Source organism: Schistocerca piceifrons, chromosome 2, assembly GCF_021461385.2.
Source record: "Schistocerca piceifrons isolate TAMUIC-IGC-003096 chromosome 2, iqSchPice1.1, whole genome shotgun sequence".
Taxonomy (NCBI): Eukaryota; Metazoa; Arthropoda; class Insecta; order Orthoptera; family Acrididae; genus Schistocerca; species Schistocerca piceifrons.
In genome coordinates this window covers 939,853,058-939,869,004 of record NC_060139.1, presented here as the reverse complement: position 1 = coordinate 939,869,004, position 15,947 = coordinate 939,853,058, and the positions used below count along the sequence as shown (strand labels likewise).

Genomic DNA, 15,947 nt, shown 5'->3' with positions numbered 1-15,947 from the left:
AGAAAGCACCAAACCTCATCTCTCTGTCCATTCTCGACAGGTAATTGCTTCTCTGTTACATTCTTCAACATGTTCTCAGAATTCAGGCAACTCAATCGGAACTCGTAGAACATGTCCAACTTGTATGCACAGCGGTAACATATTTTCTTTGGAAGGGTATCTTCCTTTGATATCTGAAATCAAATACATTGACATTCAATGTACAAATCAGTTCTAAAATGTTTGGTGGTAGCCCTATCTTTAACAGATTTGATAATTTGTAACCTTCTTTCTCAGTAGGCCTAACAGTAACTGAAAAACCATGAAGCTATATTAACTGAGCCACATATTTTATACATACATAATTTCGTTTGTATCAGCAACTGTAGCTTATGTGTAAATCTGCTGTATGAGCATTGCATGAGGCTTCTAAATACAACAGAAAATGGCAGTGCTGTAAACTTTAAGTGAAATCAAAGTGATACAAGTGGGCATTAGCTAAAACGTCGGGTACATGCCATCCATCACTATGCTTCAAGTCTTATCTGCTTTTTGTGGCCACTTATAAAGGAAAGCAGAAAGACAACACTGAATTGTAGGCGTCTAATGATTGTATAGCTATGAGCTGAAACTGATAACTTGTTTTAAATAGTTCACATGTTGGACTGTTATTCAAAACAATGAAAATAATCAAGAGACAAGTTACTTGAAATTACTAGTTACTTGAAGTTACTAGTTAACTGAATTTAATAGCAGGTGCCCGAAGCCAGCTCCTGTAGCTACTCTTTTTCATACCTAAAGGTCTTTCATCACTAACTTCTCTATGCGGGATTTATAGGTGTATCGCCAGTAAACGCCTTCAATATCATGCTGAGCCCTATCACATACACATGTAGTTAGCATCCAACTGTAAAGCCATTTTCGCGTATTTCCCTATTTTTCCCTAAAGAGCGTATATACTCACCATGATAGGTAAGCACGATTTAATTTTGAAGAGCAGCTGTCTTTGTTCCCCTTCCTTGTCAAATATGTGCATCCTCAGCCCACCGCCAGTCGTGCATAAACGACAAACTTCCGAAGAATTATACCCGGCGCTCATTTTGCATACACCAATTTCCACGACAAGCTATGTTACATAATTTTCGAAGTGCAAACAATTAAAACTAACACACAATCCCCAATGTTCATTACACCACACAACACCTACTACTACCACAACCCACTGCCACCATTTTAAGTCAGTGATGAAAACACTGCACTAAAAAATCGCCGGCTGTCGGCGCAATCCGGTGTCACAACGAACATTTTTTGTGTGTAAAGAAATACCGTAAATAGCTTCCAGTACAACCCTAAGAAGGATTTGAAAGTATTCAGAAAAATGGAAAACAACATGTGCCAATAAGAAAGGTGACCTTTGCGGTGAGGACTAATGAGGAGGTGAAAAACATTTATTTTTTACGGCTCGTCCATCATAGGTAGGTTTACAATAGAATCCCAGAAAATGCTGAGATAACTGTAAACAGTAGGTTGCTGTTACTATGTCTCTAGTATGGCAACTGCATACGAATAGTTCTCGAATATTTTAGTTAGTTACAATTGTGGGCTGGTTGATACCTAAAATAATTATACAGCATGGGTCTTATGTAGGCTTAATCAAATCATATCACAAATCCTATTTGATATTGCTCCTACAATACGGTATGGAAGTTACCAAAGACTTGAAATTATTTTGAAACATCCATGCTACAATATTAAAATAGTTTAAAAACTTACAGCTTAGTATAGCAGAGATCTGCTCACTTACAATAACCCAGTTCTCTTGTTCATCGAATGAAAATCTGTCAATATTTACGACAAAACGTAATGTGCTATTACAACTTTACAGTTCGAAGTATGGCATTTTCTATTATCGTTTTGTGAGAACTGTTCCCCATGCAGTAAAGAAAATGTTTCGGCGTGGTAACAGCGCATTCAGCGCTGATTAAGATGCAGTTCTACACAAGTTTCTTACATCTTCCGCAGCAGCGTAATATTTCATATTCCTTGACTGAAAAGTTTGTATTTTGTAACTACAATGAGGTAACCCGGCTATCTTGTTTCTATGAGAGATGGCGCATTTATCCTAGTACCGATATGTTATTTCCATCAAAGAATTTTCTGAAAACTGCTTTGTAGATTTTATTGTAATAGAAATTTCATTTTATTGAAGTTACCAAATAGGCCCTATCTATTTAGGCAGTAAACACAAACGAGACTCATGTTTCATAATAAGTTCCAACAACCCCTTCTGACAACTGTACGTCAGAATTATAATTGATCATTTTTACTGTTTTATAAACAGTACAACTACGAAAAAGAATTACATCTATGACTCGATGTCACGTGAAAATCAACAAATACAATTAATAAGTTGCTCTTGAGGCAACTCCTCAATACTCTTCTTCCACACTTTGGCGCCAACATTGGCGAATAGTTGTGAGATAGCACCCATATGTTGGAGCCAATATTCAGTTGAATTTGGATAGAGCCATCGTAAGCATGTCAAACGGCACTAACAGTGTTGGTCCAGAGTGTAAATCAGTGAAATAACACAACACTGGAAACTACACTGGCCCCAATGTTGTTACGGCTCCGTTGTTATCGGTATTTCGACCAAGCACCATTGGACGATGGGGCCAATACCGATACGTCGACCTTAGCTTGGTGCAAACGATGTTTGTTTCGGTTGTCGTTATGCAACTCGAGTTCTTTTCCTCGCTTGTACCACAGTCAACACAACAGTCGCGACACTTCGCCTCGATTTGGTTGCCCAGCGCGCCAGCAGTACCCCAAGCGGCCAGTAACTTAAACTGTGACTTCGGCGCGATCGTGAAAGCGAATAGTGGTTGCCTATTTTGATTTCTACAGTGGTTTTTACAAGCGGGAGCAACCGCAGTAGCAACCGGTATAAGACATCAGAGCTGTCTTTTTTAGGTTATCTAAGGATCCTGAGAGATATATACTAAACTGTATCGTCGGGATTCACTTGCAAACTACATGTGTGTAATGATTAATGTTACGTTTTAGGAGCAAAAAATGACTAGTTAACAGCAGACGAGAAGACCTTTTGAAAAAAGACGCAGTTTACCTGTATAATAATATTAGGTTTTGTTCGCTACATTTCGAACAAAACCAGTTCATGAGCGCAGACAATAATAAACTTGTGTCGATTTTGACATCCCAAATAAGCCACCTCGAGTGACGATGAAGAGGAAACTGCCACAAAAATTCGACAATCCATCTAAAGCTGTAAAATAGTCCTATGACACAGAAGCAGCCAGTTCAACTTTCCATATATCAGTGCCAGATTCGTGTGAATCGTCATCACAGACTTGCTTTGATGATAAAGTAGTTAGATTAAGTGCAGTTATTCATGTCTTACAAAAGTGTAATGTTTGGTATGTATTCCATTCACTTCTGTTGTTAGTCACTTAATTTTCCTTGCTTCCTTCGTGTGATGACATTATTTTGTTAGCACTTTGTTCACTGACAGATTGTTTGAAAATTATTCAAATATTTGGTTTTGCGTGAAATGTAATGTAATCAGCTCATTATAATGTTTTCAACATATTTCTCCCACTATTTGGGAGTTGCTTGTCCCACTTATAATAATATAAAGATGAAGGTCATACTTGTGGCAACAGGCGACAATGTATAACACAATAGGCCTACTGAACGATAAATGAGCTGTCGATCGTTTTTGTACGTAGAGGAACATGTCTGTGTTTCTTACGTGTGAATCTGTGTGTTTATATTCTTTTGATATCAACGTTGTAAGCTGCAATTCTATCCAATGTCGCAAGTGTTTCTTCACGAATGTGTTGTAGCTTGCCACTCGATTCATGGTTTTTGTCCATACTTGCGCTTATTTTAGAATCATTTTTAGAAACGTACATGCCTTCTGATACTACACAAACCCTTGGAGGCAAGAAAATACCTCAAATATTTTGTAAATTAAGTAGGAAATGGATGCAAAAGAAACATTATGCTTACGACGCGTCTGACGTTTACCTTAGCGTCGCTCCATCTGTCAAACAGTAACAACTTTTACAGCAGTGAGTGTCGCGACTGTTATGATAGACTGTGCTTGTACTTCCCGGTTGATCTTTGAAAACACGGTGTCTCACGATCAGTGCAGTAACATGGATGTACTTCAGTTTTCGGGACCTTACCAGTAAGAAATACGTTGGTGGAATCCTACAATGAGGAACCACAAAAATCGCAATGTCAAAATGAATGTGTGGCAACCAAAGGGCTACACGATTGCTGAATCTCTTACCGGACTTGTATCCTCCCAGGGAGTAAATACAGGCACATATCTCAAGAAAAATTGGTTACTGATGTGTATATATATATATATATATATATATATATATATATATATAATGTAACAGTGCTGTGTTTTGTGAGCATTGATGTATTTGCAGCAATTACTAGTGCAGTAATGCTTGTTTCATCTAAGTTCTTTTCACATACCTTAAACCAGATGTTGTTCTGAGAATTCAGGGCCTGTAGAGAATCCTGACAAAGGCTGGCATTATAGTTTAACATCTGCGAAACGTCAGGAGCATAAGGTCATAAGTACTTGTTGTGACTGAAAGCTTATCGGTATTTGCTTTATGGAAGGTACGGTAAATTATGTCTTTTTCGTGATTGTTATAAAGTAAGTGATTTGGTTTTTGAAAAGTTGCAGTAGGTAGTACTACAATAATTGTTTTCATTTTTTATTTTACAGTGACAAAATACAGTTATTCACATTCACAACCACAAATGCTCCAGTCACGACCTGTCAGTCAGACATGCTTACGTTGGCTCTATACAAATTCAACTCGGTGTTGGCTCCAAATGTGTGGATGCTGTCCTATGACTATTCGCCAATGCTGGCATGAATGTGTGGACGAAGAGTGAGGATGTATTGAGGGAACTATCTAAACAACAACTCGTTAATATTTGTTGTTGTTGACATGATACCGAACCATAGGTGAAACTCTTTTTCACAGCTGGACTGTAGAGAACACAGTAAGAATAATCAATCATAATTATGGCAAACAGTTGTGAAGGGGTTGTTGGAACTCTTGTGAAACCTCAGTTCTCGTTTGTTTGTTGTGCCTAAATATATACTCGGTAACATGCACAAAATAAAATTACTGATAAATGAAAATTCCTCAAAACAGCTGAAATGGCGTTTTCAGGAAGTTCTTTCATGTAAATAATGTATCAGTAGTAGGATAAACATGGGGGTTACATACGCCACCTCTCATAGAAGAAAGATAGTGGGCATTTCTTATTGTTGTCACAATATGGAAGCTCTTATATCAAGGAATATTTAGTATTGTGTCCCTGTCAAAGCTGTAAGGAACTTGTGTAAAACGGAGTCTTATTATGGAGCACTGAATACACTGTGTTAACACACTGAAATATTTTCTCTAATGCACTGCAATGTAGGTCAAGTCAAACAATGCAATATTATGCATCTCAAAGGGATACAGTTTCACAAGGAGTCCCTCATGGCTCAATCTTAGGGTTAGTCTTGTTTCTCTTTCATGTAAGTGATTTACCACCCAATATCAGTGGCCAAGCAGTCATGTTTGACGATGACACTTAAGTACTTTTTGAAAAAGGAAATGTGAGAGAAATTTTGGGTGCTGTAACAAATGCACTAAACAGTATAGAGACATTGTTTCAACAAAATGGTCTGAAACTTAATATTTCAAAAACTCTGTTTACTCAGTTTAAAACCAACAGACCAAAAATTAATGAGATCAGTCTCATTTGTAAAATTCGAGTTGTGGAAGAAGCAAAGTCCATCAGATTCTTGGGACTAAACTTGGACAAAAATCTGAGCTGGCAAGCACATATAGGTTATTTAGTTACTAAATGAAACATCGTTGCTTTTTCAGAGGTCATTCTATCTGGTGTAACTGACATAAATAGCAGGAAAGTGGTGTACCACAGTTACTTTGAATCCATAATTAGATATGGTTTAATTTTTGGTGGGAATTCAAACTACATGTAACATCAAAAAAAGCACTAACGTGTTCTGTATCTTTCTGTCTTAACTTGACAGTTGTCCTTACTTTTCTTGCGCTTATCACTGTATACTTGGTTTTTTCTTATTAATTCTCATTCCAAAATCCTCACAGGTCTTATTTAATTGTTTTAACATTCCAGTCATAGTTGTTTCACTCTCTGCCAATAACATTGTATCATCTGCAAATCGAATACATTCTGTCCTCTTACCACCAAACCATACTCCACTATTTTGTTTCAAATATCTCCGAATAATATGCTCCACATATATATGAGGAGAGGTATATGTTTTTAATTAGTCTTCTATCCCTTCCGTAGATACCATTCTTTCTTAGAATATCCATTAATTTATTCCATTACTCTCTAGCAAAAGCTCTTTCTAAGTCAATGAAAACAGTGTAAATTTCTCTTCCACTTCCTCCATACTGCTCCTCTGCAATGCTTTTTTCAGTCTTCTGTGAAGTTTTCTGTTTATCACATTTAATAAAACTTTAGCTGCATAAGGAATCAAACTTATTGCTCTAAAATCCTCACATTTCTTGTCATTCCGTTTTTCTCAATCAGTATCATTACTGCTTATTACACAGATATGTTAACTCTTTCAGACCACTACTGCCAAGGCTTGTAAACAACTCTGCTGGCTATCCATCGATTCCACCTACTTTATGATTCTTCATGTCTGTTAAAGGCCTTCCTACTTCTCCTTCCAAGCTGCAGCATCCTTTGTCCTGTTCTATAATTCTAGTCTTCCTTTCTAATTCAATAGCTTTTGGTTTTTGATTAGCCTCATCTAGGCACTCTACATATTCTTGCCACCTCTCCAACAGTTCCTCCTTTTTATGAACTGCAGTATCATCACTTCTTTCTATTCCCATACTTGTCCTGCTTTTCTTTGCTTCAAAGACTAGGTCAGCAGCTATCCTGTACATCATTTGATGTTTCCCTTCCTTTTTCTAGTTGCTCTATTTCTTTACAGCTCTCTTTGATCCATGTCTCCCTTGTCTGTTCTCTTTTTCTCATTAACTCACTATTCAGTTTTCTGTACATCCTTTTTCCTTCCTCAATTCCTATTGTCTTCCATTTCCTTCTTAACTAGTATTGTCTTGTTGTGCATTTTTCGTTATTCTTTATAACTTTCTCACCCCTACAACTTCTTCTGCAGATTTCTTAGGGTTTTGACTCATCCTCTTCCATTTCTGATTTGCATTCTCTTCACTGGGCTCTCTAACCCATTTTGACATAAATATCTTTGTTGGATGTGAGGTCCGCCAGTTATGCAAAACACCATTTTTCTCATTACCCAAACATGTTTCAGCACTACTGCGCAATCATCTGCGGGTTTTCATTTTTAGTTATTCTGCAATGTGAACATTTTTGTTAAATGATTATAAAAAATGATGTGTATTTTTAGTTCAAACAACAGATTGTTTCTTTTTGTAAATACCTTTACATTTTGTGTGCATGAATTTTCTGGATCACTTGTGTGTTAATTACTACAGGTAGCTAGTCATCTGCAACTAAACGATGTTGATGAGAATTTTTTATTTTTTTTTTTTTTTTTGCTGCGAGTTAACCTATCTTCTAGAATGTAATTCAGTTTTTCATGATGTTTTCGTGCCTATATTCGTTTTTACTTACGTTTTCGTGTGGCAAGTACTTCCATTCTCCACATAATGCTGTGGTGTTGCGATGCACACATAACTGTAACAAGTATTTTTCACAAATAACGTGGTAAAACACTTTTCACTTCCCCAGAACACAATGTGATTGTGGTTTGTGATGTGTTCCAGCCCAGTGTTCATTTGCTCACCAGAGTGTTCGGCGCCAAATTTGATTTTTGTGTGCATTTTATCTTTGTGTGTGTGTGTGTGTGTGTGTGTGTGTGTGTGTGTGTGTGTGTGCGTGTGTGTGTGTGCATGTGTGCATGTGTGTGCATGAGTGTGTGTTTTCTGTGCGCTTCTTAGCTGTGTGTGTTTACTTTTATATGGTATTCCTTTCCAGATTTTAGTTTCTCTATTTTTTGTGTATGTGCTTTTTTTGTAAAGTTCCTTTAATGTGTTAAATAGTATGCCCTTGCAGAGTGTAGTGTATTCGTACACACACACAAGTCCTCACTCAGCACAGAACAACACAAAACACAAACAATGACCACACACAAGACACAACAGAGCAACAACACACACACAAAACGAAATGGCACATACTCACCTACAATAACAAGATTGTTCACAGAATAGGCAACATATAAAAGAAACAGAGACTCCAAATAGGATACAGGACAGAGAACACAACACAGAAAAAGATCAGAACACAAGAAGCATCCATGGATAAATTTAACAGATCAGGAATATATGAACTCACATGCAACACTTTCCAGTCAGTGTGCATAGGACAAACATGCAGAAACTTCAAAACAAGATTTCAGAACATATCAGAGCTTTAAAAAGCAATAGCTACCATAGCACATTTGCTGACCACCTTGTAGGCAACGATCACCACCCAACCACAATAGTAACAGACCTAAGAATACTACAACCCAGCCACAGCCTATACAGCAAACTGACAAATGAGGAAAACTTCCATATACAGAAGGCAATAGCAGAAGGAAAATAGGTCTTAAACGAATACACTACACTCTGCAAGGGCACACTATTTAACACATTAAAGGAACTTTACAAATAAACACACACACACACACACACACACACACACACACACACACACACACACACTCACGCACACACAGACACACAAAGATAAAATGCAAACAAAATTCAAATTTGGCGCCGAACTCTCTGGTTAACAAATGAACACTGACTGGGCTGGGACACATAACAAACGACAGTCGCATTGTGTTCTGGGGAAGTGAAAAGTCTTTTACTACGTTATTTGTGAAAAATACTTGTTATAATTACGTGTGCATCATAACATCTCAGCCTTATGTGGAGAATGGAAGTACTTGCCACATGAAAACTTAAGTAAAAACGAATATAGGCACGAAAACATCGTGAAAAACTGAATTACATTCTAGAAGATAGGTTAACTCTCAGAAAAAAAAAAAAAAAAAAAAAAATTCTCATCAATATCGATTGGTTGCAGATGACAAGCTACTTTTAGTAATTAACACACAAGTGATCCAGAAAATTCATGCACATCAAATGTAAAGGTATTTACAAAAGAAACAATCTGTTGTTTGAACTAAAAATACATATAATCTTATAATCATTTAGCAAAAATGTTCACATTGCAGAATAAATAAAAACGAAAACCCACTGGTGATGGCACAGTGGTGCCAAAACATGTTTGTGTAATGAGAAAAACGGTGTTTTGTATAACTGGTGGACCTCACATCCAACAATTTTAACTGCAAACATGGCCAATACAAGGAGCTGCAAATCAGAATGATGGATATAAATATCTTTTCCTACTCAGCATCCTAACCTTCTTCCCTTAGTCCCTCTAGGTCGAAGTTTTTTGCTGACTTTCGTCTTGCCAGTCTCTTCAACTTTATTTGCAAGTCTGCCACCGCCAAGTTTTGGTCCAAAACTATGTGTGCTCCACGGTATATTTTGGTATTCTTGAGGCAGTTTTTGTTCCTCTTCTGAATTAGGATATAAACAATTTTGTATCTTTCGTTATTCAACCTGGATATCCTTGTATATCTTTGTCTTCTATGGTGTTCAAACGAAGTGTTTCCAACTGCAAGAGAATTTTTGTCTGCAAAAATTAACCATCCTTTCATCCCTGTCGTTCCTATTTTCCAGTTCCAATCTTCCAACAACTCCCACTTCTTTTCCCTCCCCTACCACTGCATTCAAATACCCCATTATGATGATGCAGGTGTTTCTTTTTTCTTTAGCCATGATTTCTTCAATCTTCTCATGATATTTCTCTACTTTCTCATCAGCGTGTTGACTTGTAAACATGAATATATGGATTAGAACGACATCTTTCTTGTCATTTCTCAAATTCATCTTCATCAGTTTTTCATCTATGTACTCCACTTTCATCAGCCACATTCCTATCACAATTGCCTTGCCATAGCTGCCACTCTTCTCCCTGCCCAAGTAAAACTATTTCCACTCTTCATGTCCAACTCTTCCTTATTCTCCCATCTCACTTCACACATGTCTGATACATCCAGTCTACTCTTCATCATTTCCTTTTGGCATTTTCCAGCTTGCCACCCTGCAATAGTGTGGGTTGCATTTTGTGTTCCAATCTTTAATGCCTGTTTCCTCTTCCTGCTTTGTTTCCTCTTTCCTTCTTCATCCTCCCCCAGTGCTTCTGTATTTGATATTGATGTAACGCCCTCCGAGAAATCAAACTGAGGAGAAGTTTTACCTGTGGATTCTTTTACAAAGAGAGTATAAAATGGTTCCCTGTAGAAAAAATAATGTGGTAGTATCCCATTCCTTTGCACACAGGCAGATGGTTATTTTACTATTGTTTAATGAAACAGTGCTTTAGCTCATACAATGTAAATTAATTCCCCCATTGTTCAATTAAACTAAGATTAAATGGTAATTTTGCTCATAAATGTTTATCTTGGTAACAAAGACAGCCATTCTTTATATGCATACAAAGTACACCATGCACTCACATGTATTAAGAAAAATTGTGTGCTCACATGAGGGTTAAAATTTTACCAACAGACATCCAAGTACATGTGAATAAAGGTCTATAACTAACTCACCAGTACAGATGTACTGAACGCAGAGTTAGGTTTGTTGAAGTGACACCTGTAAGATACCCTGGTGGAAAAATGCTACTATTCAAGTCAGGAATTTATGAATGATGAGATGATTACTTGAGCAGTGTGAATGTTTAATATCATAGTGTTATGTATGAAATAATATTTAGAAAATTTATACACAAAGTACTGGTACATCATGAGGAAAACAGTTCAATATTATTACTATGTTCAACGTAAACCAGTGTTGGTAAAATTAGTTTTAGAAAATTATATAACTGTGTGTATCATAAGTCCAAAATTGACGTTCTCCTGTACAATAGAAAGAAATAATCTGTAGACTGTATGTTATGAGATGAATAAAATGCAAATACAAAAAACAAATACACGGAGAAGGACAGCAGAATCGCAACACTGCAAACAATATGCATACGGGGTATACAGTATTACATACATACATAGTGTACAATTTTATAACGTTATTTACAGTATGATACATCTTTTACATAACTTATAGCTCTAGAAATTCAATTAAATTGTATATAGTGTGGTTTATGAAGAATTGTTTCAGTTTCCTCTTGAGTATATGAAGGTTATCAATGTCCTTTCTTTATATTCAATGCAAGCTAATTGTTAGCTTTTATTTCAAACTGGATAGCTCCTTTTTGCATTATACTGAGAGTTAATGAGTTTTTATGAAGGTTTTGCTTCTACTTTGTGTCTTGATTGTGACTGTCATGATTAGTTGGGAAAATTTTTGTTGTTTTTGATTACAAATATCATCAGTGAATAGATATATGGATTTGTGAATGTCAGTATCCCAAAGATCTTGAATAGGTTCTACAGGATGTCCAATTTTTAACACTGCAGATCAACTTCACAGTTCTTTTTCGTACTTTAAGACTTTTTCCATTTTTGCAGCCTTTCTCCAGAATGTTATACCATACGAGATCAGAGTGTGGAAGTACGCAAAATACAAAAACATTATTATTTCCCTACCAACACAGGGTGAAATAGTTCTTAGAGTAAAGCATGCAGAACTTTGTTTCTTGATCAGGTGATCAATATGTTCAGTCCATCTTAACTGATAATCTGCTCATACGCCTAGAAATATTAAGTGGGGAGTTTCATTCCCTGACCATTGGTATCAATTTAAGGATCTTGTCGCTTATTTGCTATCTGAAACTGCATTAGATTTGATGTCCAGAGATTTACTGACAGACTGCTTGCTATAAATCATTTCTATACTTTGTGTGTTATTGTTTTAGTTGTGATCTATTTTGAGAACTTCACAGCTTTGGTAAGGGTAATTGAGTCAGCAAAATTCAATATATTTACCTTGTTATTTACTGATGCTGGGCAGACATTAACTTACATGAAGAAGACCAGCAGTCCAAGGATCGAACTTTGAGGAATACCACACTTAATAGTTCCTCACTGATTTTATTGGTTCATCTGCATCTGTTAGGACAACTCTTCGTTTCTTGCTGTGTAATCATGAATATAATCAAGTTTGTGACTGGCATCTGATGTGATAGCGTAAGAATGTTTGTACTAATTTGTTATGTTTTACATTGTTAAAATCTTTATTTTTACACATTTTACCATTATTAACAGTGAACAATTACTGTCTCTACAGATGCAAATTGAAATATGCACATGGAGGGAAAGTTACTTTTCATAGGCAAGTACCATAAAAGTCAAATTATGGTTATTTCATCAGTAATTTTTCTTTATTTGTCGAAAAATATCTATATATGATGTAATAAGAAATTGATATTGTAGGTGTAATTTATGTGACTGCATAGAGTGATAGCGTGCTGTCACTCAGTCTGTTATGTATGCAATCTAGAACTATATTCATGTACTTATTATAAAAATTTCCAAATGTTTATCTTTATTATAAAGCAGTCACAACAGGATATACTAGTACTTATGTCAGGGAGAATTATTATCTGCAGTTAATATTTTATTTTCCCTAAGCATGAACCATGATTACAATTGCAGAACAAGAAAATAAAAATGGAAAATTTCGTTCCTAAAATGATTCAAAGTGTGTTAAGAACACTTTACACATGACCATTTTCATTTGGAGAGGTTTATTGATTTATGTTTGTGTGTGTGTGTGTGTGTGTGTGTGTGTGTGTGTGTGTGTGTGTGTGTGTGTGGGTGGGTGAGAATTGTTGTCTATTCGTACCATAATATACATAATCTATATAATTTAAGTACAGGAGACATGTCAAATATTTGTAGTAAAATGTTTTTGTTGCACATTTATTCAGCTCTTATCTAATAACTCTTCTGATATGGGTGTCAATAAATGTACCAATAAATATGGGAAAATGTAAAATATTCTTGTATATTTGCTATTATAAAAAGAAAGGACAAAAAGAATTTAATCATTAGTTTGAGGACTTTTTCTTAGAATATTTTATTCATGTTGAGTTACATTTTTTGTATTTCTCCAGTGGTAACCTACATAATTGTTATTTGTAATGAAATATTTTCTTATTGCTTGCTAGGCCATCAACGGTGAAATTTTGCAAGCAGAGTAGTGTTAAGAAATGTTTGAGGTGAATTTTTTTAATACAGCTTCTCGTGAAGAATTTTTGTCTATAGAGTAACTCAGATTATCCTTCATCATTATCCAGCTCCCATTACCAGCTGAACATTCTTTTCTTAGAGAGATAAATTTAATGACAACCAAGTTGTTGTTGTTTTTTGGGGGAAGAGACCAAATTGTGAGGTCATTGGTCTCATCAGATTAGGGAAGGGTGGGGAAGGAAGTCAGCCATGTGCTTTCAAAGAAACCATCCTGGCATTTGCCTGGAGCGATTTAGGAAAATCATGGAAAACCTAAATCAGGATGGCAGGACGTGGGATTGAACCGTCGCCCTCCCAAATGCGAGCCCAGTGTGCTAAGCACTGCGCCACCGCGCTCGGTAATGAGACCCAAGTTTGCATTGCATATTTAAGAGATTGCAACGTACTATCGCAATTCACTGCAGTTAGTACCAGTTCAGAAACTGAGATGCGCCTTTTCTCATTTGTCTAGGAGAGGAGATGCACAACGTTTTTCATTGCAATACAGATAAGCCAAATACAGAATATAAGAGTTTTCAATTTCAAAGAGTCAATTAACAGTGTCGAGTTTAATTATTCTCATTAAAGTTCAGAGACCTTTTTTTAAATACAACAGACAGTGTTAGTTCAGACAAGGCATATGTCATTTACTTTCTCACAGTCGGATTTGCTTCTCATTCTCGCAGACAGGTTTAGTTTTTAACTGTAAATGTGAGGTTAGCTTATGCACATATTTGTTTTCTATGAATGGACTTTTTTGTATGCAGCAGCTTAGATTCATAAAGAGATTATACACTCAGAAAGAGACAATCCAGAAGTTATGCAAATAGGTGCACATTCAGATAATCTTCTTTATCTTTTAAATGTATTATGATAACTTTCAACCTCATATGGAAGGCAGTGTACATTGATAATATAAAGCTTGTATAGTGCATCTGAATGCTCATTCTGTAACATAGGCATCTTGAAGGGGGTGGGATGGGGAGTGATGCACTTGTCCCCCTGCCCTACAATCTGGAGTGCATAGTTTTCTTTCTTTACAGAATTCTCATGCATCATGGATGACCATCAGTTCTGTGGGATATAGTACATTTTTTGTCACCTATAAAATTAGTTCTTTTCTTGAAACTGATCAGTTCGTTTTTATCAAAAGTGGAAATTGTAGAATCCTGTCACCCCCCCTCCTCTCTATCATTTGATAAATTCCTGCAGAAGTCCATACTTATGGATATGCCTGTTCTATGGTCTTTTGACATACTTTTCATAGTGGTCATCATTTGAAGAGAAATAGTCATTCACTTTAACTCCAATTCTCTCATTTTGATTGCCCAAATTTTGAGAAATTAAATCACTGCAACATCCATTCATTGAAAAGATCACGTAATTCTGCAGATTTATCAACAGTCTAATTCACTGGTAATGTGTATTAGGAAATTTCGTTGTTTTATCCTGCTACCCAACTTTAGACTATATTTCTGACTATTTTTAATTTTTTTCTTGATACATCGATGGAGTAAGCTTTCTTTATTTCTAATTTGTAGACAAAATTATTTTAACTACATCACATTCCCTGATTACACGTCTTCACCTGTATTACAAAAAGAGACAACCTTAAATGAAACACTTTTTTAGCCTGATCTCGTAGCAGACTTTTTTTGTGTCTTTGTGCATATAAAGCCGCATTATCTCCTGATGACCTACATTTCATTGTGGCATGTGACAAAACATTGGTTCTTTCTTTATTTCACTATGACGAAGGGTATGAGGGCCAATATTAGGGTCCTTAATCCTATTTCTGCATTGCTGTGCTAAAACACAGTTGTTATTTACCAATGTCCTAACCAGGGTCGAGGTTCCATGGTGCCAATACGTTGTAGCTGCCTGAGTGTCACACAAGTCTGTTTTATCTTGTTATGAAGTGTTGTAGAATGACTCTGAATTGCCTCTTAACAGTTCCCCCCTAAGAGCCACTGCAGACATGTGTTTTGTGTTACTTGTAATGTCGTGTAGGACGTTTTGCTGTCTAAGTCACAGACAGAATTTTCATAGAGCATTTTTGAAAGCGTATTACTCATATAGTCTTGGTTTCGTGACCATGTTTAGTTTGCTGCTAATAAAGAATGGGATAAGTTTCCTCACCATTCCCAGTAAGTCCTCCACAGGTTTGTGAAAAACTGTTGCCTGTCGAAAGTCACTCTAAATACCGGACTGCTGCAAGTTTCTGCTGTACAGTTGAGGAGTTTTACGCAAAGCTGCTCTTTTTCTGTTAAAACTAATGGTCGTCGTCTTGTTGGGACTCATTTTCCCCCGTATTTTTTTTTTACACCAGTCTGTCGTAATGTGTCAATCGCATTGGAGTCGTCGAATGGTGGTTTCATTAACTCTCCCTGTCGTCAAAAACGTTGAGTTCTCAAAGAAATATGTTGTCTGGGTGGGCGGTGTGTTTGGGATGTCACTGATGTAAATTGTAAATAGAGTAGGTGACAACAGCGAGACTTGCGGCAGCGCGGCGCTTGATATCAGGTTACTGACCTTCGACATACACTTTGAGCCGTCTACTGTGGAGAAAGGTCAACACCAAAGACAGCAGCCATCGATCTGGTGTACTAATTGAAGATGTCTG

At 36.4% G+C, this 15,947-nt stretch overlaps 1 protein-coding gene across 1 annotated transcript in view; it reads right to left on the bottom strand.

Moving 5' to 3' along the window:
- The window catches only part of LOC124774922 (zinc finger protein 2), a 63,443-nt gene extending 62,218 nt beyond the window's left edge, over positions 1 to 1,225 (bottom strand). Inside the window, exons 1-2 of the mRNA XM_047249598.1 lie at positions 944 to 1,225; positions 15 to 173 (exon numbers count right to left, since the gene is read on the bottom strand). Coding sequence (XP_047105554.1) covers positions 15 to 173; positions 944 to 1,078 — 294 coding nt within the window. The 5' untranslated portion in view covers positions 1,079 to 1,225. The remainder of the gene's footprint in view (positions 1 to 14; positions 174 to 943) is intronic.
- Positions 1,226 to 15,947: the final 14,722 nt, after the last annotated feature.